Source organism: Taudactylus pleione, unplaced genomic scaffold (genome assembly GCF_031769625.1).
Source record: "Taudactylus pleione unplaced genomic scaffold, aTauple2 ptg000036l, whole genome shotgun sequence".
Taxonomy (NCBI): Eukaryota; Metazoa; Chordata; class Amphibia; order Anura; family Myobatrachidae; genus Taudactylus; species Taudactylus pleione.
In genome coordinates, this window is record NW_028284438.1 from 10,514,675 (window position 1) to 10,539,343 (window position 24,669).

General features: G+C 42.0%; 1 protein-coding gene across 2 annotated transcripts in view; it reads right to left on the bottom strand.

The window, feature by feature from the left end:
* The window catches only part of NUDT6 (nudix hydrolase 6), a 35,203-nt gene that overhangs the window by 7,080 nt on the left and 3,454 nt on the right, over positions 1-24,669 (bottom strand). For both annotated transcript variants that reach the window (XM_088452286.1, XM_088452285.1), the window contains exons 2-3: positions 23,822-24,025; positions 15,587-15,642 (exon numbers count right to left, since the gene is read on the bottom strand). In XM_088452286.1, the coding sequence (XP_088308412.1) occupies positions 15,587-15,642; positions 23,822-24,025 (260 nt within the window). The remainder of the gene's footprint in view (positions 1-15,586; positions 15,643-23,821; positions 24,026-24,669) is intronic.

The following is a 24,669-nucleotide window of genomic DNA, read 5'->3' on the forward strand; positions in this document are numbered from 1 at the left end:
CGTATGGACCCGCTTCACATACTGGAAGGACAGCTTCAACAAGGGAACATGCTAGAATACCATGATACAGAAAGGTATGACAGACAAAATAAAAGGTTTCCTTGCGCAGGAAATGAAGCAGCTAGAAGAGAATACCACCTGGTAGGAGTTATCAAACCTGGTAATCAAATAATGTATGGGAAAAATATACGTTTTCTGTGCTCCACTATTAGGGATGTTATTTGTATGTCAATATTAAATAACAATATATGTACTGTAACAATGCAATAAAAATACAGTAAGATCACAATAAATGCACTAAATGCAATTTGAAAACATGAAAGGTAGCCCTTTTCTTTCCTAAAATGCAAATCCTTCGTTATGTGTTGAAATCCATTTAGTGTTTCTCTCCACGTTATGTCATAAAAGGAGAGGAAGAAACAAAAGAACATTTACCGATGGCGTCTAAATCTAAATTGGTAAATTCAAAACATTCAGGATGGATAAAAACCATGAAAAGGAAAGAGCTCACCTTGACAAAGACTATTACAGTTGAAACGCGTTGGTATGGTGGCGTAGGACTGTTTAACTCTTGTATTATATAGCTCTCACCATAACCGGGTGGTGAGAATACCCGGGCTCTGTTGATACTTTCCATTTTGGTTACTGTTGTACTTTAAAAACTCTTCACCTGCCTGGTACAGATGTATCCTATTGTTTTATGTATATAAATTTAATTTGTTAAAACTTTGGAATATTTTACCTTTGGAACAACCTTTGCCTAATCCTGAAGAGATTGGATTTAGTATTCACAACAGGAAGGACAAAGAAAGCTTTATGTGCATAGAAAAGCAATATATGTAAGCATACATGTAAGTATTATGTGTTCTTTGTACACGTGATGACTATGGGCCTGAGCAGTTAGCGTGGACCATATCTTAAACATATCTTTATATGCTTCCTACTCTGCAGTGTATGTAAGCAATCCTGTGAGCACGCGGGTACCTTACCTACATGTGTCACAGGGCGATCCTCATATGCAGAGAGCACCTTCCTTTTCATGTTGTTTATCCATCCTGGATGTTATGAATTTACCAATTTAGACGCCATCGGTAAATATTCTTTTATTTCTTCCTCTCCTTTTATGACATAACGTGGAGAGAAACACTAAAGAAGATTTGAACACATAACGAAGGATTTGCATTGTAAGGAAAGAAAAAGGGCTACCTTTCATATTTTCAAATTGCATTTATTGTGATCTTACTGTATCTTTATTGCATTGTCCTTACAGTACACATATTGTTTTTTAATATCGACATACAAATAATATCCCTAATAGTGGAGCGCAGAGAACGTATATTTTTCCCATGATACAGAAAGGTATTTGCTTCTGAAATAAAAAACACATCTGATTCCAATTCCTTTATGTCACTAAGGGGTTTTGTTTAAACTCATCAAGATATAATAAAATGTGGCAGTAAATTATCTATTATAATCCAATTAAAATGTGCCACATTAGCATTCTTATATTGCTATCCGGCAAAATATTGTTTTGTTTGTATGTAAAAACAAAAGAAAAAACTTAGAAATATAAAAAAAAAAAACAATAAAAAAACTATGGACGATAGATACAAGTATATTTCTTATTGTTAATAATTTGTTCTCTAAAACAAACGTTCCTCTTAACTCCAGCCAAGGATATTTCTCATCAGGAATAACGGCCAGTGCTTGGGGCCCTTCTAAAGGATTTATACAGCGCAACTTACACAACAACATGGTATGTACTGCATGTGGGTTTTATACTGTGATAGGATCTGTTCTTGAGTGTGAATCACTCCTCTCATGGTGTTTATTAGTTCTATTTTGCAATTTAGCTTCAAAAGTAAAACTACATTGCTTTTGCAGAGGAGATGGGAGTATTTAGCTAACAGAAAACAAAAACAAATGTTACAAGAAAATATAAAACAAAGAGACAGTTCTTAATTACTAATGTTGGATCTTTTTACAGTCACAGATTATACATAGCCTTAAAGCTAAATAACATTTCCTAAAATTATTTAAGAAAAAAAAGCACTCTGTAGAGTAGCCCTGGGACAAAACATTGATCTGTAAGAGATTATCCATAGAGGCCAATGAACAATCACAAACAGATCTCTGCACTGCAATGAGTGCATGGCCATATAAATGGTTCTCTATACCCATTCTACTACACAGGAGGCATTTTAAAGACTGCAACTGAGCGACAATGCATCAAGTGTTCCAAAATAAGCATTTTACAAATATAAGAATAAAATACAGCGCATGTACTTATAATGAAAACACACTTGAGCGCTCCTCCTCTGAGGTCAAATCTTACAATTATAACCAAAATGGTACACAGTTCAAAAAGTCTCTCTTTAGAGATGTTTCTAAAATCTTCAGATTGAAAATTCTTCTTAATACACTTCCTCCATTGAAAGTACAAAAAATGGCAATAAAGTATTTTATTCAACACACCAGCGTATACCCCCTTCAGTGTCAAACCAGCACCTCAAAAGTAAATCACAAAAAAAGGAACTCCCATAGTGAAGTACTGTAAATGTATTTAATAAGTAAAACAAAACAAATAAATGGCAGCGTACCACATAAAACCTTTTCATGAAAGGCACAGTATGAAAGTAATAGGGTTTATTTGCGTCCCCAAAAGCAGTTCACCTTCTCCCTGCTAAATGACAGGTCTCTCTCAGGATAATCAGGTAATGGTAAGCTCCCACAGTGGACCAACGCGTTTCAGCTCATAAGCCTTTATCAAGGTGACACCTTGAGAAAGGCTTATGAGCTGAAATGTGTTGGTCCACTGTGATTTACTTTTGAGGTGCTGGTTTGACACTGAAGGGGGTATACGCTGGTGTGTTGAAGACAACACAATTTTCAATCTGAAGATTTTAGAAACATCTCTAAAGAGAGACTTTTTGAACTGTGTACCATTTTGGTTATAATTGTAAGATATGACCTCAGAGGAGGAGCGCTCAAGTGTATCTTTCTGCTTTTTCATGTTCATTTAGTGACGTGTGTAGGTCACTTTCCATTGAGCTGCACTCCAATTGTATTGGAGCGCGGGTGTTACACATATTTTTCCTTTTCTATTTAGTTATAAATTGAAAGTCTTTACTTATTTATCCCAAACATTTACTATAAAGCTGTTCAAATGAATTTGCACTTGGAACATGGATTCTAAAACAGGAATATGCCCACGCTCGGCTTTACCCATATTATTCATGGTACCAGCTGCGCGGAACTATTAATCCCATAAATGAATACAAAACAGAAAGACAAATTGTTGCAAATACGTTAATCTATAGCTACAATTCTGTGTGAAACAAAAAAGTATGGGTATTTTGTTCATATTTTGATCAAAACAGCCTGAAGTCCTTAACAAGGAATCCCCCATCCCTAAATGAGTATAGATGCTTTACACGTCATTAATTTGCAACCAAAATACTTTACCTGTAAGATACAGGGTATAATATGTATACAGGAGCTCAGGGCTGGCCCTGGGCATAGGGACTGTCTCAGAGATCCAAGGAGGTATATTTACTAAAGTGAAAGTTTTTAGACATGGAGATGTTGCCCACAGATTCTACTTAACATTTAACTAGCACCTTCTAGAAGATAGTAGCTAGAATCTGATTGGTTGCTATGGGCAACATCTCCACTTCTAAAAACTCTCACTCTAGTAATTATACCCCAAGAAGTCATCAGGCAGCCCCGCCCACACCCCAGTGCTCAGCCTCTCCAGGTCCTCCCTGGCATCATCAGCAGCAAAGAAGAAACACCGCCTCAGCACAGCTGTGATAACCATGCAATGTTGCCTGTTAGACTCAGAGGAACAGGCAGAAGAAGACAGACGATGGCCCAGGCCTTTCTGGTATTGTAAGTAACTATTAGGGGCAGGGAAGTCCGGGGGAGCACAAATGTGAGATGTGGATGGGGGAATGGGAGCACAATGTGGGATGTGGATGGGGGAATGGGAGCACAATGTGGGATGTGGAGGAGGAAGGGCAGTACAATGTGTGATGTAGTTGGGGGAAGGGGAGCACAGTGTGAGATGGGGGTATGGGAGCATAATGTGGCATAAGAATGGGGGAAGGGGAGCACAGTGTGGGATGTTGAGCAGGAAGGGGAGCACAATGAGTGATGGGGAAGGGGTGCACAAACTTGAATGCGAATGGGGGAAGGTGAGCACAGTGTGGGATGTGGAGGGGTGCACAATGTTAAATGTAGATGGGGAGCACTGCGTGGGTTGTGGAAGGGGAAGGAGAGCAAAGTGGCATAAGAAGGGGAAGGGGAGCACAGTATGCAATATGCGTGGGGGAAGGGGAGCGGAGCACAATGTGGGATGTAGAGGAGGAAGAGCAGCACAATGTGGGTTGTGGTTGAAAGAAGGGGAGCACAGTGTGAGATTTGGATGGAGGAATGGGAGCACAAAGTGCAATGTGGATTGGGGAAGGGGTGCACAATGTTAAATGTGGATGGGGATGGTTAAGGGGAACAGTGTGGGATGTGTGGATGGGGAAGGGGAGCACACTGTGGGATAAGGAGGGGAATGGGAGAACAGTGTGATGTGGATGGGGGAATTGGAGGACGATGTGGAGGAGGAAAGGGAACACAATGTGGGATGTGGTTAAGGGGAAGGGGAGCACAGGGTGAGATGTGGATGGGTGAAGGGAAGCAAAATGTGAGATGCGGATGGTAGAAGGGGAGTATAGTGTGGGATGGGGAAGGGGAGCATAGGGTGGGATGGGGGAAGGGGAGCATAGGGTGGGATGTGGAGCGCAATGTGGGATGTGGTTAGGGGGAAGGGGAGCACATTGTGAGATGTGGATGGGTGAAGGGGAGCAAAAATAAGAGTTATGTTAGACTTACCATTGATAACTCTTTTTCTTCGAAGTCTATAGGGTCCACAGGGACACCATGGGGAAAATGTGGTTGGAGTGATCAATTAAGCTTTCAGAAACTGTCTCAGAAAATGAGTGAATCTGTGAGGGAAAGAAAAATTACCCAATGAAGCGAGGTGCGTCACAGTGGGTGCCCTTTGGACTTCGAAGATAGTCTACCATAACTCTTATTTTCTTCTTTAGGGTCCATGGGGATCCACAGGGATACAATGGGGATGTCCAAAAGCAATTCCCCTAAGGGTGGTGGACGCTCCTGAGCAGAAAGGAAAACTTTTCACCCAAAAGGAAGCATCCTGAGATGCAAAGATATAAAAGGTGTAGAACCTAAGAAAAGTGTGGACATAAGACCACGTGGTTGCCTTGTACAAATGTTCAACATAGGCAGCTCGATGAAATGCCCATGATGGTTCCATAGACTGAGTAGAATATGCTGTTGCCGTGTTTGGGTCAGGGAGATCAGCCTTAGTCAATAGGACAAAAAAACACTAAGCAGGTGCTAATAAAAAATTCAAGTTATATGTCACTACGTCTAGAAATAGCAGCAAAACAATTATGAGCTTGTATGAGCTCAAATACTGTGGCCACAGAATGGTCACTGGATACTAGAAACAGAGATGGGATTTGCGCCAATTGATATTATGTATCTGAAAAATATGAGAGTATAATAGGGATATGGTAGAACCCACACAAAGATCAAGACGCCATTTTTAATATCACATAATGTTTATATATGTATTTTGAATAAAAGTAACAATAATTTAACAATAAAAATACAACAATTCACCAACATTAATAATCTAGTAATAGCAGAATGAATATTAGCTGCAGCCCACTGGGATCTAATGTGCTATAATAAGAAATTCATAGAGTCCAGACCTGAACCATCGATAGTCAGCTTTGAAAAGTACAATTCTGTGTATATAAATACAGATTTAGCGTCCACAAGGGAACCTCACCACATCCAACCGAAAATGGACACCAGAGTCCGCTCTTTGTGTACACAGGTCTCCGGACCTGTCACAGAGTGCACCGTCTCATGCTGATAATATCGTTCAAAGGCCTGGAGTGGAACTGAGCATATTCCACCATGTCGAAGGTGGATACCATCTACCCTAAGACCTGCATCACTGATAGAATGGATACACTTTGATTGCGGAGCCATTTAACTACTCGCAATGAAAGGGCCACAGTCTTGATCTCTGACAGAAACACCCTTTATGCCCGAGAATCCAGAAGTGCCCCCAGATGTACCATCCGCTGTATTGGAGACAGAGACGATTTCTTCCAATCGATTATCCAGCCGTGCTTCTGTAGGCAGGCCATGTCAATTGGAGATGGTGTTATCATTATCAGAAGACCCGCCCAGGTGTGGCCATATTCTGATTCCCTGAAGCCTGAAATAGGCCGTCATCACTGCCATTGATTTGGTGAAGACCCTCGGGGCTGTCGAGAATCCAAAAGTGCAGTGCCTAAAATTGGTAATGTTGTTTCAGGACAGCAACCCGTAGAAATTGTTGGTGAGATGGCTTAATCGGCACATGGAAGTACGCACCCTGAATGTCCAGATAAGCCAAAAAAATTCCCAGGTTCCATTGATCGTAGAGTTTCCATATGGAACTTGGGTACACGGATAACCCTGCCTGTTTCTGGAATGCTAATGAAAAGTTAAAAGTAAGAAATTACCATTGCACCATAGTGCATGGCCGCTGGAATGCATACGTAACACCAGCTGAAACGCAAACACTGTGAAAAGAAAGATACAGGAAGTGGCCATCTAAAAAAAAATATTACAAAAATGGTGGCTGGAATGCATAAAAGGAAGAGGCGTGGCCTAAGTATGTGATCTGTGTAAATGGACATGGCAGCTTCATATGAAGTAATAAAACAGGCAATTAAGGAGGTATAAATAAACTCACTGCTAGCCATGGAGTCATTCTGTCTGAGGAAGCCGCTGACATACACTACAAGCGGAGAAACGCGTTACAGGCTCCTTTTCTCTCCACACATCCATGTAATACTGAGATACTCTGCTGAGATGCCCAGTGTAAGAAATCACAATAAGAACTCTGAGTGAGTATCATCACATGGTCGGCAACAAGACCCCTGCCAAGTATCCCTGAGCACAATGGCTGGTGTAAGGGCAGCAGTGACATTACCATTTGGCTGGGCAGTATATCCATTTTTACAGCATGGGAGGATTTGTATTTAAATGAGAGGCTCCCCTATTGAAGCTGACTGATATAAACTGATATTGTGAACTTTGATACACCTATGATCAGTTCCCTTTATGTCTTCAAAGAACTGAAAGTTCTGTTTTTTTTTATGAAACAAAGGGATATGGATAAAAGCTGACTGAAGATTTCCCAAATTTGGATTTGGTGTATCACAGAGGATTGTCCACTTAATTAGTAGAAAGGCTATCCAAGAAAAATATTGTTAAAATAACAGAGGGTATATATTGAGATGTGTGATTAAAGTAGTGTGGAGTATTATAACAATACATTGAAACCTTGTGTGAAGGTTTTGACTGTGTCCTTTGTTGCTAAACAAAACGCTCAGACCAAGCCTGACTTATTCTTCAAATTTTCTTTTATTGCTATTATTTTTTATGATATTTATTGTGTTTTATTGTGTTTAGGATATGGCCATATTATCATGTAATAATAAATTGTATTGAAAACTATTAATGCGTCTCCAATTGGCAGCGCTTCCTATACTAATATATATTTTCCCTGTTACAAAAGGTGCGTCTGAATCCTGCCGCACCAAACTAACAACTGAATGCCTGTGGCCGGGGTATATATGGAAGAGGACCAGAGGCATCCTGGGAGCTGAAAGCTTAACTGTTTGGTGCCTGGATCACTCCAATCACATTATCCCCATGGTATCCCTGTGGATCCCTATGGACCCTGATGAAGAAACTAAGTATATAAGGCTATAACCTTAGTAGTATTAACCCTGACCTCTCTGCACAACACAAACCCAGACTGGTCTGGGTGTATCAGGCCAGGAAGTCAAGCCTTTAAGTGATTTGCAATTAACTTACAAAAAGCTTCATATGGTAGCTGGAGACTGGGTCGGGTCTTTGCCTTCTTTCAGCAGGACAGGTATATGGGCCTCTAGAGCTTGGGAGTCAAAAAGAGGATAGTGTCTGAAATTTTGGTAAAGGCAGGGACCAAAATAGGGATACGTTTCTCACAGAAACATTTATAATATAAGTTAGTGAACCCATCAGGGCCCGGGCTCCTTCTCGTCAGAGATGATTTAATCGCCTCCTCCACCTCACTATCTGTAAATGAACTATCTAGACGGGTTACTGCTTCTTCTGGGAGTTAAGGGTAGGTGATCTTAGATAGACACGAATGAATACGGGTTTTAAGAATAAGGGCAGCAATTTGTTACCTGCACTTTAACCAATAGCTGCCAGTTTAGTCACCAGCTATCCAAATTTTAGGACTTGTTTATACAATGAGCAGTGTCACTTTGAGGGTAAAGTGAACAGAGTCAGCTGAAACCTAAACAATAGAGATGGCTGGCAGAAATAAGCACAGTGCCCTCCGTGAGGTTGCTGGGTTGAGCCATGTGTCATAGGACAAGCATAAACATAAATAACAGCTAATCTACCTTTAATGTAAGTACACTGATGGTCCGTTACAGACTAACCATAGTGACATTAGTGTGAAAGGACACATTATGAAAATGATTAACCCGTCATAACCTTTGGAAGAGACTGTAGAAAATGGATAACATAAAGAACATTGACTCTTAAGCAAATATTATCATAATGAACATAGGTGAAACTACGGTAAGGAAGTCAAAATTCTTAATTAAAGTCCTTCAAGAGATAATGTAACATTTACTCAAATAAGCACTGAATTATATATAGTGTTCCCGCTAGGCTGTTTTAGCGGGGCACTGCACCCTGCCCCTCCTTCTGGAGGGCAAAAAGTGCCCTGCCCTCACTGCCCAGCGCCCTGCTAAGACAGCCTGTGGGTGCCGTCTTCACCCGCGGATCGCAGTGTCCCGCGGGTGGGGAAATGTGCGGTTGCCCGGTCATCGCCGGTGAACAGACTCTGGACGCATGCACCCGGCATCTATTCTACCTGTCAGCAGCGCTTGGGGGCTCCCCGGCGTGGGGCACACGCCCCCAGGAGTGACGAAAATGGGACGCGTCTTATAGACACGCCCCTTTTAAATGACTGTTCCCGGTGGAACGAGATAAGGTTCTTGGATACAGAAGGTTAATTAAGCCACACAAACCAGTATCTTGAAAAAAGTTATCATTTATTACAACAGATAACAAGATATGGAAGAATAATAGTTACTTAGCTTCGGAATATAAGATGGTTACACGATCCAGGAGCCTCCTCTCAGAATAGAGCTGGAACGAACAATATTCTGGCCACCAGCTGCAGTCTCTGGTCCAGGCATAGGGCAAGCCACTGGAAGCTTCTTTGTTCTTCGTTTATATAGTATCCTACTTGCATACCCATCTAACTCTTACTAATATGGGCATAAACCTACTTCAAACTACTTTATTGGTTAACTATTGATAAGGATTTCTAATACTTAACGCAAGCATACATCGCAGTAGACAACGCCTAAAGGATTTATGGCCTGTCTGCTTCCACATTCCTGTACCATTTCATGCCTGATACCACTTCATGTCTGATACACACATAAGAACCATGAATAGAAATGGCTGTCAGTAGCCATTTTGCTATCCCAATACAATGACCATGCCCCCTTTTTCGGGTGCGCGCACGCAAGTGCCCTCTCTAGCTCTGGCGCCCTGCCTGCAGCCAGAGCTATAGTGAACACTATACAGTATATATATATACATATATATATATATATATCTCCATGTAACAAACCCTCAATGCATTATTGATCATACAATTAAATGACACTCAAATAAATATATATATCGCTGCTCCTCTTGTACGATCCTTGCCAGCCAATGGATCTAAAAAAGATACAAACAACAAGACAAGAAGGCGCTTGTAGTAATTTCAAAATCTGTTTGGTTATTATGGTAAGTATTGTGCGTACATTAAATAAAAGTATTTAAGCTTCTCTCAATTCCACTTTGATCGATGGTATGATGAATCAAGACCCAATACTTCTTTAAAGCCTCTAATATCGGAGTGCAGCCCAGCACCAAAAACAAGATCAGAAAAAACTCATAGGGTAGTATGTATCATCTTTATCAAAAAGTAAAGATTAAAAACATGTACATAAAAACCACTTGACACAGAGCATGTATACAAATATGAATCACCCAACCAGGGATTAGGATAGTCCAACCAAAATGGTATCGAATTCTGGGAACTCCCGACAGCCGTGGTATTTCTTCAATGGGTGCAAGCTTTGGAAAACCGTGAGCAGGAACCTCCAATGCGTTTTCTTTGAACCAAACTTCCTCAGGGATAGGTTCCTGTTCCACTGAAGGTGCTTAAATAGGGCTATCAATTAACTACAGAATCTCTGTGGCTATTTCCTGTTAGCAATAAAATGGACTCCTTCTACAGATATGTAACATATAACAGGACTACTAGAACATGGCTGACTTAAAAAGTTACAGATCACATATAGAAAATATTTAATAATGTTTAATAATACACTCTTTATATATAGACAGACATTTAATCATATATAAATATGCAAAACAATATTTGATAATATATAAGTGTTGAAATTCATTCATTTTTATAATAACCCAAAATGGCCGCCAAAAATGAGGACAAAACTATAATTATGAAATATAAAACACACCAGATGAATAATTAATCAGTGCGAGTGACAGCTCTAGCCTCCTATCGGACACTACCACATCATACATGTGTTAACCGGAAGTAAGCCAAAGACTTCCAGGTAGCCACGTGTACCGGAAATGACACGGCACACACATACATATTAGGTGCATAACTAAACAGCTATATTAGGTGTATAATACAGCGTCACCCGATATCGGAAGTGATGTGACACTATGAGTGGTGTACTAGGTAGCGTCGCGTCACCCGCTGACCGGAAGTGACGCAACGCTAATCCCAGAACCCGATATCGAAAGTGACGTGACCTTGTGGGTGATATACTAGGTAGTGTTGCATCACCCGCCAACCGGAAGTGAGGGGACGCTCCTATCAAAGTGCTGGGTAACTCCGCGTTCCCTATTTTACCGGAAGTGACATATAGTCACCTAATCACCGGAAGTGACATTCCGTTCCCTCTAGCATCGGAAAGGAATATATAAAACCGAAAGTGGGGCATGTTTCCCAAACCGGAAGTGGGGCTGTGAAGTCAAATAACAAAAATTGAAGTTAAAAAACATCTATATTGGGGAAAATAATGTATACCCATATCTAATAATAGACCAAGTGATATCTATATCACGCCTGGCCAACCTGTGGCTCTCCGCTGTTTTTTAACTACAAGTCCCAGCATGCCCTGCAACAGTTTTAGCATTCCCTAATAGCAAGGCATACTGGGACTTGTAGTTTCACAACAGCTGGAAAGCCACAAGCTGGCCAGGCCTGATCTATATGTTCAACATCCAAAAATATCCACTTTTTATCACATACCGAAGATCTATAAGGATAGGGACTCCCCACCAGGGAGACCCATCATCTCCGGGGTGGAGTCCCTTACCTCTAATCTCTCGCATTATATTGACTTAAAACTCTCATTTACCATTAAAACCCAGAATAGTTTATAAGAAAGCACGACCACTGAAAACAATGCTCGCCCCAAGTAATATTAAAAATACTATCACCGATAAAAAATCCAATTGGTTACCTTTGAATAAAACTGACTGTTTCCCATGTACGAACTGTATAGTTTGTAAATACATGGATAAACAACCTTTTTCTTGCCTTTTGGACAATGGTAAAAAGTATACACTTAGGTCCAAGGTGACATGCAATACTATGTATGTCATATACCGTATTGAATGTGGTTGTGGTTTATATTACATTGGAAAGACTAAAAGACCAGTTAAAATCAGGATTCAGGAACACCTGCGTAATATTCGGAATAATGTCTCTAACCACAGTTTACCAAGACATTTCACTCGTGTCCATGGTTCTAACCCACATTAGTTAAAATTTACAATATTAGAACACATCCCATCATATCATTATAATAGGGATTTAATTCTATCAAGGAAAGAATCATATTGGATATATATGTGCAATACACTAACACCAGCGGGACTAAATGAGGGGATGGACATTGTGTCATTTTTGGGTTAAAGATTAGGAGTTCAGTATATTATATTAATTTTAATTAATGACACCATATGGGGTGTATTATTAACCAATATTTTAGATATGGTTTTGTAAGGGTTGTGTTGCTGCAAACTGCATTTTTTTAATATTAATTTTTATATATGTATTAAGGTTTTGTAAATATAATTGTTATGTTCATTCATTTACATTAATTTTAATTTAACATCACACTAGGTAAGATGACACTCATATGTTCATGTTGGACATTGACAGTGTCTTAGTTTTTAGAAGGGGAGTCACTATTAATTATATTATTTATTATTTATGTTTCAATTAAGGGTTACATAGAACTGTATACAGGAAGATGTCAATTAGATATGGGTATACATTATTTTTCCCAATATAGAGGTTTTTTAACTTCAATTTTTGTTATTTGACTTCACAGCCCCACTTCCGGTTTTCAATTATATATTCCTTTCCAGTGCTAGAGGGAACGGAACGTCACTTCCGGTGATTAGGTGACAAAGAGGGGAATTCAATTAGAGGTGAAAAGCCATATTCGCCTGTTTTTTTGTGAAAAATTCGCCAAAAAAAAATTTGCCAAATTCAATTCCAGGACAATTTCGCCTAAGTGGAAACAATTCTCCAAAAATGATTCTCCAATCAATAGCTGGTGAAAAGAAATGCAAAATCTTTATTTTGGGGTGCAAACGTGGGGAAACAACTCAGACCCCTTGGGACAGCCCCCCAAAGGACAAATACGCAAAAAAAACCAGAAACTAAAACCTAAGAACACCCCAAAAAAGACATGTCATTTTTGGGGTGTAAATTTAAAAAGTGGGGGGATAAACATTAAAAGTAGCGAAAAAGACTTCTTGGGGGTCCACAAGTATGGGTCAGGTGTTTCTGGGATTGCAAGTACATGCAGCAGGTGGATTTTTCACGGTTTTTAAAAGTTCACTTTAGAGACATAAAAACATGCTAGCACCTATTTTTAAGCACCCCAAATTTGACAGGACTACTTATTTTCACCAAAAAATACAGCTTTATGCCATTCTTCACCACTTTTACAAAAATGCTAATAGCAAGCAATTTACACAACTTAAGTACGCAAAATAGTTTTATTAGGGCTATTAGTACACATCTATATTGATTCCCTATGTTAGAGCATCTTTTTCTGGGGTACAGACTGATTTCCCCAATTCTTTCAGTACTTTTCACCTGTTCCGTATTCGCCTATTTCCGTGTTCGCCTGTTTTGCAATTGAATTAGGCGAAAAGCGGGGACGAGCACGGAATAAATTTGCCTCTGAAACAGGCGAATGAAGCGAACAATTGGATAGGCGAAAACTTCGCCTCTAATTGAATATGGCTCTATATGTCACTTCCGGTAAAATAGGGAACGTGGAGTTACCCAGCACTTTGATAGGAGCGTCCCATCACTTCCGGTTGGTGGGTGACGCGACGCTACCTAGTATATCACCCACAAGGTCACGTCACTTCCGGTTCTGGGAGTAGCGTCGTGTCCCTTCGGGTCAGCAGGTGACGCGACGCTACCTAGTACACCACTCATAGTGTCACATCACTTCCGATATCGGGTGACGCTGTATAATACAGCGCACCTGTTTAGTTATGCACCTAATAAGTATGTGTGTGCCATGTCATTTCCGGTACACGTGGCCACCTGGTAGTCCTTGGATTACTTCTGGTTAAGACATGTATGATGTGGCAGTGTCCGATAGGAGGCTAGAGCTGTCACTCGTACTGATTAATTATTCATCTGGTGTGTTTTATATTTCATCACTATAGTTTTGTCCTCATTTTTGGTGGCCATTTTGGGTTAGCCCTTATTATAAAAATTAATTAATTTCAAAACACATATATTATCAAATATTGTTTTGCAAATTTATATATGATTAAATGTCTGTCTATATATAAAGAGTGTATTATTAAACATTATTAAATATTTTCTATATGTGATCTGTAACTTTTTAAGTCAGCCATGTTCTAGTAGTCCTGTTATATGTTACATATCCGTAGAAGGAATCCATTCTATTGCTAACATGAAATAGCCCCAGATACACTGTAGTTAATTGATAGCCCTATTTAAGCACCTTCAGTGGAACAGGAACCTATCCCTGAGGGAGTTTGGTTCAAACGAAACGCGTTGGTAGGTTCCTGCTCATGGTTTTCCAAAGCTTGCACCCATTGAAGAAATATCACGGTTATCGGGAGTTCCCAGAAGTCGGTACCATTTTGGGTGATTCATATTTGTATACATGCTCTGTGTCAAGTGGTTTTTATGTACGTGTTTTTAATCTTTACTTTTTGATAAAGTTGATACATACTATCCTATGAGTTTTTTCTGATCTTGTTTTAGGTGCTGGGCTGCACTCCGATATTGGAGGCTTTAAAGAAGTACTGGGTCTTGATTCATCATACCATCGGTCAAAGTGGAATTGAGATAAGCTTAAATAGTTTTATTTAATGTACGCACAATACTTACCATAATAACCAAACAGGTTTTGAAATGACTACACTATCAGCGCCTTCTTGTCTTGTTGTTTGTATCATTAATATATACTTACATCTAGCCTCCTTGCATGTCAACATACATCTAGCCCCTTTGTGCGTTAAACAGCTCTTCTAATTGCGCCTTGCCATGGCGTGACTCGGTAGCGCCAAGCCTCTTTTCGTTACACCTTTTCCCTTAAAGTGTGTCTTATTAGCTCAAAAAGTTGCACCAAGTTGCATGCCGCTCACGTGTTATGTGTAATGCGACTTATAGCGCACAGAGGATAGATGTATATGAACACATCTGTATATACACACACAGACCTAGGTTCTCCTCTTTAAAAGCTGGGGGATGCATGGGATGCATCTGCATTGGAATGCAGGTTTGTTTCTGCTGAAGCATGTGGTATATCGTCTCCCACCCAGTAATCTCACAGATAATGGGCAGCATGGATGGTGTAATGGTTAGCATTACTGCCTCCCAGCACTGATGTCTTGGGTTTGATTTCACCAAAAATACATTTGTAGCTTAATGGCTCCTGACAAAAATTATCCCTAGTGTCTGTGTACATGTGAAAGGGAGGAATATAGATTGTAAGGTCCACTGGGGCAGGGCCTGATGTGAATGGACAAATATCCTCTGTAAAGTGCTGTGTGTGCGTTATATAAATAAAACATTTGTAATCTCCTGGGATGACGTGCTCAAACCTGACAGATGTTGGACTAAACTATACATATATAATGTGCAAATAAAAACAAAACAGTCCAAACACACCAAAAAATACATATATGTATGTATGTATGTAATAACAAATTATTTCCATGTCTGTGCATTTACAGGAAAACCATTGTTTTTTTTTTACTCTGATCATTAGTAACATATAGCATAAACTATATTTTTCAACTAAATATATGCTGTCAGTACACATACCTTATTTCTGTCCTGTACAACCAATACTTTGCCAGTGTCCTCATCTAAAACAGCACCTGGAAAAGATTACAAATTACATTGTGCCTGTATGTGGAGTGAGTGATCCAAGAATTAATCGCAACATAAAGTATATTTTGTTATAGTCACGTATTACAGATTGGACATAATTTTTTGGATTGTAAAGGAAAAATCTCTACAAAAGAAACTATTTTACAGCATTTATTTATATTGTCTCCCTGCTCATTTCCAGAGTAATGTCATCAATCTGTAGATGGAGTGATTTACTATACTTAGTAACAGGAGTGAGACTATAGTTTGAGCAGCATCATTATTTGGTAAGCACTGTAACCTGCCATTTAAAACATACATAGCAAAGTTAACTACCTTATCTGACAAAATTGTTTAAACCCCTAATATCTCATTGAAAGTCACGTTACGCAGTCTCTACTCATGGGTAAAGGGCCTCATTCAGCTTGGATTACAAGTCTGCAATTGCACGCACCCGGCCGATGTGAAATTATGCAAATGAATGCGATGGCAGCACTATACCAAGATGTCCACCAGCTTATAAAGCTGCCCACTGCCCATTACATACATCTGCAAGTCAGCAAAAACATTGGTAACATCAAGTAACATCAGACATATACGTACAGTTGTGGTTGAGCTTGACATGACTTACAAACTGCGATTCTTCCTGTCGTCATCTAAACCTCTGGCTGTGTATGACGTCGCAGGGGCTTAATAATGCACGCCCCTGTAGCGGCATTCAAATGCTCAGGCACTCCTGCATTCCTTCAACCACCCCCAAACTGCACTTCCTGTCATCATTTCTCCATGTCTCTGCATATCCGCTGTGTTCACTTTCGCGATCGCAGCGGCCAGTTTGCGCACTGTGGTGCATACAGATACACAAAACGCACACATCGACTGGGTTTGTGCGTCCGCAGTCTTGGGATCCAAGCTGGTGAGGCCCAAAGTGCATGCACCTTTCAAAAGTGTGAGCAAAAATAAGCGATGACTGCGACCTTAGTGCTACTCGCAGGTCTCTAATTGAATAGCTCCAGGCACTTTACTATTAGAAGAGACGTGACACCACCCACGACTAATTGAATCTGCCTCCAACTGTAGCATTTTCGAAAGTATGCTACACACAAGCAACTCATTAAAGTTTAAGGGGTCTATGTACTAAGCCTTGGCGAGAGATAAAGTGGATGGAGATAAAGTACCAACCAATCAGCTCCTAACTGTCACGTTATAGGCTGTGGGGAGTTTAGTGGTATCAGCGCACGTTATGTGTGCTGATACTGCTTCTCCCCCATGTGTTAATGTGGAGATGTGTTTTTGAAATGACTGGGCATTATGCGTCTGTCATATTCTAAGCTCCTATCTACAAGATAGTGTGCCTATGTGTAATCTAATGTATGAACAATCAGTGGCACTGACTGCAGCTATCGATTTCGACATGCACAGCACTGTCCCTGTCTGCGGCGGCTCCTGGGCTCCGGGTTGTGCATGGGAGATCTTGCGAAGCTTGAAAGAGCTCGCGCAAGCCCACTGGAGCTGGCTGGAAGGTGAGACAGCACAGCAGCACTAGGCTGATGCACTGTGGGGTCTGGCAGGGATCGCCGGAGGGTGTTGTTTTCAATCCCCTACTCAGGCAGACGAGACTTTACAACATCTCGTTGGTACTGCTTCCTGCTTTGCCTCGATAAAGAGGCAAAGCAGGAAGAGCTATAGTGGCACAATCTGTGCGGCTATAATACATCTACCCCAGGTAAAAAACTGACAGTTAGGAGCTGATTGTTAAAAATTTGTAGCCTGTCACTATCCACCCTTTACGCGTTTCTCCGCTACTTTGAAGCAGCGGTTTCATCAGAGGAAACCCCTGCTACAAACTAGCGGAGAAATGCGTAAGGACTGGATAGTGACAGGCTACAAATTTTATTTACCTTGGAGAGCTGTCCTGTGAATCTTCGTATGTACATGGAGATACTTTGGAAGCGGATACAAGCTACTGGTGATTGCCGATAGCTGAGAGCATTACGCTACATGTCAGAATACATCCTCCACTTGATTGAGACAAATGGTGATTGCTGGAATTGAGAGGTATTATCTCGATAAGCAACAGATCCCTACAAAGTAGCCAGTGGTAAGTGGCTTTTTAAAAGAACTAGTGTGCACACCACTATAGACTGCCTTTTCTGTTTATTATGTGACAGAGGTGGAGAATAAATAATCTTCATGGCTACATTATTGGGATGATACTTTGAAGATCCAGGACTCTGTTGTTAACTCTACAAAAATCATCTATTTAAGTACAAGAGCTTCTCCATAGGATATCCTTTTTTTCCCCGACCGGTATCTTATTAGAGGGTCGAAAGATATATACAATAAATATCAGTCCTTATTGTTTTTTTCCACAGACAATGCCTCATCCCTATTGGTGGACACCTATTGCAGAAGGATTAGAGTCCCAACATTAGGAGATTTTTGATAGGTTTGTGGTTATTTAGACATGTGGATTGATGTGCACTGTGGGGCTGATTCAGACCCGCTCGCAAGCGCACAGCACTCGCAGGCGGGTCGATGTTTGCCCCCTGCGCATGCGCCGCCTCTGGCGTAGGCATGCGCGAGCCCCAGCGAGCGACTGTAGTTCACTCGCTCCGGGGCTCGCTACAAGACGGGGCGGCTGTCGATGTTGATTGACAGCTCGCTCTGTTTTGTAGGCGGGGAGGGGGGGCGGTTAGGCAAACGCAGGCTTTCCCTTAGGAACACCTGGCGTTTGTGGGCGGCCCTACTGACATCACTCGTGATGTCAGTAGTGGACTTCCTGCTCTATTAGAGCAGGGAGTCCACTCGGGCTTGCGAGAGCTGAGACCCTACCACAGGGTCTCCTCGCAAGCCACAGCTTAGCGAGCGGGCAGGAGAAAAAAATAAAAAAACCCTCGCCCTGATTCAGAGGGAGCGCTCTCAAATAGCGAGTAGCTCTGAATCAGGCCCTGTGTGTCACGTTCGGTGTAGAGGAATCCCCTACTGAAGGGATGGAAGCTGAGGTCCCTGGAGCCATAGGTGTGGGGCCTGGATATATGACCTCCTCATCCACGAGTATCAAACGTTGATGAGACCTATCCAAAGGCGCGGAGTCTAACCAACTGGGAGGTGTTCATCAGTGACCCCTCCAAGCGGGATATGGGTTTAAGCTGCACCCAGCTGGCAGGTCGTGGCCCTTTGGACAGGTGTCTGATACTGTGGGAATAGAGACAAATAACCGGTGGCCCTGGAGGTATACTTCTACAAGAAATACTGAGAACTAGTAGTCGTATGAGTAAGGAGTAAGTGCTTGAGGCACTGTTGGTCCACGGTATGGCATTAGCAGCTTACACTGGAGGAGTGGTGTAAGATGCACAATTGCGTCAGCAGATGGTAGTATACACAGGCAAAGTGTTAGGACACACTGTTGCACAAGAAGTTGGCACTTGTATCGCACACAGGCAAGATGTTAGGACGCACTGTTGCACAAGGAGTTGGCACTTGTATCGCACACAGGCAAGATGTTAGGACGCACTGTTTCACAAGGAGTTGGCACTTGATTCTCGAGGAGATCGCGTAGAGAACCTGGAACTGGGTATCAGCAATACACAGGATAGAGACAACGTTGCACAGGCAACTTCCTTCCATCCGAAGACTGGCTTTATACTCTAAGGTAGCAGGTTATTGATGGACAGCGTCAGCTGACCAACACCATGCTACCATTGGGTCAAGGGTAGTCATGTGATGTGAACTGTCATGGCTGCGTCCATGATGGCAACCGTAGCAACCAAGGCACAGCGCATCACATGGATGTCCACATGGCTCTAAGTATAATACTCAGTGCGTCACACGCCGCCGCACCTGGCGTCTGACCTCCTGAGGGATCGGGGAAGCCGGTGCTGCGGTGAGTAACGGCCGATCCTAGGCCACAACCTGACACTGTGATTGATTTAATATTAATATTTATTTCTTGTGAACCTTTCCTGATTAACTGGACTGTTTATTAATTTTTATTTAGTTTTTATATATCTATTGTATGTGATAAATAATATAATAATAATATCTTTATATATTAGCGCTCCTTTTAAATTTATTTCCTATAACTGGTTAATGTTGAGTTACTACCTACTAATTATATTAACGTGATTTAGTGTTTCCATAGGTTGTCAACATGTTAAGTACTAAACTCCATCATTTAAATATTATTAGTATTATTGACATGGCCCGTACACACGGGACGATCAGACAACGATCAGAGATCACAAAAAGTAATCCCCCAGCACACTGAATGAAATCAGCAATAAGATTTGAAAAACTACATGGTGGTAGATAATTCAGAGATCTCAGTTGCATATATTTGCAAAGATATGGCTAAGCCTCTGGGCCGCGTCACGGCGTTTCTGATACCGGAGGTCCCTATCACTTGGTCAGAATCTGGGGTGCAGAACCTCAAAAAAGCCGGCGATAGCCAGCCACCCCAGTGAAGCACACCAGTGAGAGACTAAAGTGTTAGTACGAGATTAAAGCAAAAACTATGTGTTAATAATACCCCTTTTCCACCTAAATTCCGGGTCTGACCCAGAGTTGGAACAAAGTTCCTATCCGGATCAGACCCGGAATTTTGCCGGCGCCGACTCGGGATATTCCCGAGTCAGCGCCGCTCACACCGCAGTCGGGTCTGCATAGACCCGGCTTTTGCGAAGTGAAAGTGGTCACTTGGACATGACGTCATCTCCAAGCGCCACTGAAGCCGGACCAATCGGCCGGCTAACAGCGCACTCCAGGTCATCGTGACCCGGAGCGCGCTGTTCTCACAGCAGGATTTCACGGGCTACGCCCGTGTTAAACCCTGCTAGTTACCTGGGTTGGATTGCCGGGTCACTCGACCCGGCGATCCAACTCTCTCCCCTTTTACACCAGGGAGCTGCCCGGGTTAACCCATCAAAAACCCGGGTTTTAGCTCCGGTGTAAAAGGGGTATCAGTGAAAGGTGTAATTAAAATGCTAAGAAAAATATATATACACAATATAATGGAAAAAAATATATAATTGGAAAGTGTGAAAGTGCTAAATAAAGTGTTAATGTGTGCCTCACCAGAGCAGCCCAGCCACACCAACCCCAACTAACACTTTAGTCTCTCACTGGTGTGCTTCAAATCTTATTGCTGATTTCATTCAGTGTGCTGGGGGAATACTTTTTGTTGTTTCTTGTATAGACTAACCTCTCCCTTACATGCACCTGAGTGATATTACTGAAGTGATTGAGCAGCTACCAACTTGTATTAACGATCAGAGATCGTTGTCTGATCGTCCTGCATGTGCTGGATGTTCGATATCAAACATCCAGCAACATGCACCAACCCCCAAACAACTATAACGACCCGCGATCGGTCCCTATAGTAAACAGGTTAACCTGGTCGATATCGACCAGGTTGGCATGCATGGGCAAAGGTTGATATCGATCATCCGTGCCCGCGCATCGAACATCGTTTGAAGACGCCAGAAACTGGTCGATTTGAACGATAACGATATATCGATATCGTTCAAATCGACCAGGGAAATCTGACCGTGTGTATGCACCAATAGGGTAGAACTGCTTAAAAGATCTGCATTCAAATAAATTGATTCCACAATATGACACTTTATAATACCAGATTTGGCCTCTGTTTTCAGATGATTTTAAAAAGAGGGAATGCTATTACATTCCCTAACAATCTAATCACCAAACACAAGTCTGAAGTTAATTGGTGAAAAACAAACCCAGAACATGTAGCAACATGTCCATAACAACTATTCATCATTTACTAATTTGGTGCCCTCTTCTGGTCAAATACAGTTACAAAACGTTTTAACGGGACAGTGATGGACAACCTGATATTCATCAAGAACCACACATTGATGCAAAAAATGGTGTAACTCTGCACTTGGACAAACTATGCTGCAATGCGAGGAGTGCAAATAATTGTATTTTTATGTATGCAGGGTAAATACTGCCTCCTTTGCATGCAGCCCACAAATGCTGGACAGCTTTATTTTACACTGCAATTAAGTTTTGAGCTACGACACACCCCACCCATATATAATCTCTCTGCACATTTTAAATATGTTCCATGTGCAGTGCAATATGGATTTGTCAATGTGTCAAGTAACTTGCTTTTTTTTTTGCCCCCACATGCCACAGATATCCCAAAAAGTCCTCACATTCCACTCAGGCCTTTCCTGATGCTCCTTATTGCACTGAGATTCCTGGTATTTTGGCTTGCCTCGGCCAAACTCCTGGGATCTTGCGTATGGCTGAAAGGTACCTACCCGGGAACACATTCCCAGGTAGCCGACCCTACAGTTGACCAGGGAATTTCCCGGGACTTTACTCCCGGGCTGCACCAAGCAGCTTTTACAATGAGTGGGCAGCACAGAGCGACCTATAATACGCTCAGCGATGCTGCTCCACCATCCCAACCGCCGGTGGCTGCGGTGCTGGCGACCGGGTCCTCCTCAAACATAGAGGACCCCAGCCGCAGCTGGACGCTGGGGACTCAGGTAAGGGAGCCGCGTTGGCGCGGCTAATCCCGCTGTTGCTGGAGACCGTCGGCAGGTCTCTGACACAGTGGGTGGCCGGGCCGCCCGCACTCCTGCTGGACCACCAGGGCAAATAGGTAACGGGGGCTCTATTGTGATTGGCCGGCTGCCTGCTGCATGATGAAGACATCATCAGCGGCAGCCGGAGAGGGGACAGCAGAGACGCCGGACATGCCCACGATATAAGGTGGAATAGGTGAGGAGAGGGGACAGACGAGGGGTGGCAGAGGAGAGGCAGGTGCTGTGTATAAACTGAAAAACCTGGCTTATGTCTGAAAGGGTAGTACTAAATAATTGTGTACAATTCCTAATGCACAATATAGCAGCCCAGGGTGGTTACTCTAAACGAGGCTTCCCTAACCTCCAAACAATATTGACAAAAAGAAGAAAGAGTAATTCTCCCTCCGACGCTTACTAACATAGACCATATATAAGAGGAAATTACCTTTGTTGAAGGAGGATTTATTAAGAAGGTGTACCATATGAAAAAATCCATTGGGATTAAAGGACTCATATGACTTTTCTCTAAAAAGGAATGTAATGAGATTTGTTCTTATATATGTCTGAAAGGGGTCTACCTGGGAATTTCCCGGGTAGAAGCTGTAGTGTGAAAGGGGGGTCTGGACCAAATATCCAGGATTTTGCACAGTAGAAAATCCCGGGTCTGAGCAGGGCGATTCCCGGGTTGTATGTCTGAAATGGGTATGAGACATTCAGTTTATGAAAACAATCAGCATGTGTGAAGTTAACTGGGGAGAACCCAAACCCCAGACCATAGAGCTACAGGACTATAATAACTATTCAGCAGGTGAGGGCTCACTAGGACACCTTGGGCCCCATCACCGCATAGATTACAGAAATAAAACACCAGACACATTTTAAAAACAAACTGCTGTATTAATAAAATGTAATCTTTTTAGGCAAATAGTAATTAAACACAATGGTGCTAAAGCCGAGCTGGCTGCATGTGTCCAACAATGAAGATCTACAAATCTGAATGTAAAAAGAGCATATTTACGCCCATGTACTGGCAGCGGGGAAGGGGGGGCTAGGTTTAGGCACTTATAGGGGGGATTAGGGTGGCACAGGGAGGAGGAGGTTAGGGTTACGCACCCCTAAGGAGGGTTAGGGGGGTTAGGTTAGTTTGTACTTACCTAGAGACGATCGGGATTTCCAGCGCTGTCGACCTGCCACTGCCGGGATCTCTGCATCTGTCGGACTGACGCTGCCAGGAATCGAACTGCCGGCCATGCGTCAGCCGGTATTTCATACCGATTCCATTGAGTCTCCCCATTTGTGTATGCTTGGTTTGCTACTAGTCATCATCATCAGTGTGCACTTATACCTTCCTATACTAGGTGCAATAGAAGCGCCTCAGTATCTGCACTTAAGCCCAACTTTCCATAGATCCAAAAACATACCCTCACTTAACTCTGCCTATGTGAGAGCACCCCATTATGTCTCTTCAGTTGTGTCGAGGCGACAGAAGTGTGCTCCAGAGGTGCACAGTGCAAAATACACAAGGTATGCTCTGCAAACAATGTACAATTTTAAATCCAAAATTCAACCAACATTCGAGTAATACATTTTCCTTAAAATACAAAAATAAAGCAGACTATGAACTGACCTGCAACCCCTACTTGGTGTGTGGCATATCCAGGCAGCCTGTTTGGACCTTCCTTTAACCAAAGAGTCAATGTGGATGTGTTATGTTCAGCATGATGAAATGTAAATCCTTCTAAGGCCGCAGTGGCTATTAGTCCACTCAGCATGATGGGAATGTGCAACCACACTGCAATCCTGCCTTCTACCTTCCATCTCTGTATAGCATCTGAAGTGAGAAAAATACAACACAAATAATATTACTTTACAGTATGGCGGCAAAATTTCAATGTTAACAGATTTTGTTGCTTAAATTAGACACATTTTTCAATAAATCCTCATCTGACGTGTTAACTATTTGTGCAATGGAGATAGGGGACATTTACAGAGGTGTCATATGACAGTTTACATCAATAGTAAATTATAGTGCCGCTTATATTTAGGGTGCTTGCATCATATTTACAGTCTGCCCTTCAACTATATCTGACTGTCCTCCAGCAGATTTGCACCTTCAACATCATAAAAAAGTCATTTTTCTTTCCAAAAATGTGGTCAGTTTGCAGACAAGTCTCAGATTTTCAACAGAAATAGTGTCCTCGTCTTCATGGCAGTACTATATTATTACTGTAGCATACATACAGCATGCCTTGTCGATGACATCACCGCCATCACGTGCTGAGCCAGCGCTTGGAGATAAGATAATCTCCAAGCGCCGGCTCTTCCTATGCAGTGAAAGAGACCCAGGTCGCATTGACCCGGGTTACCCGTTCACACTGCACCGCGAGCCGGGTTGAAAACTTGTTCAATCCTTCTCGTGACCAGGGTTGGAATGCTGGGTCGCTCGACTTGGCTTATTTCAACCTGGCCCTTTCA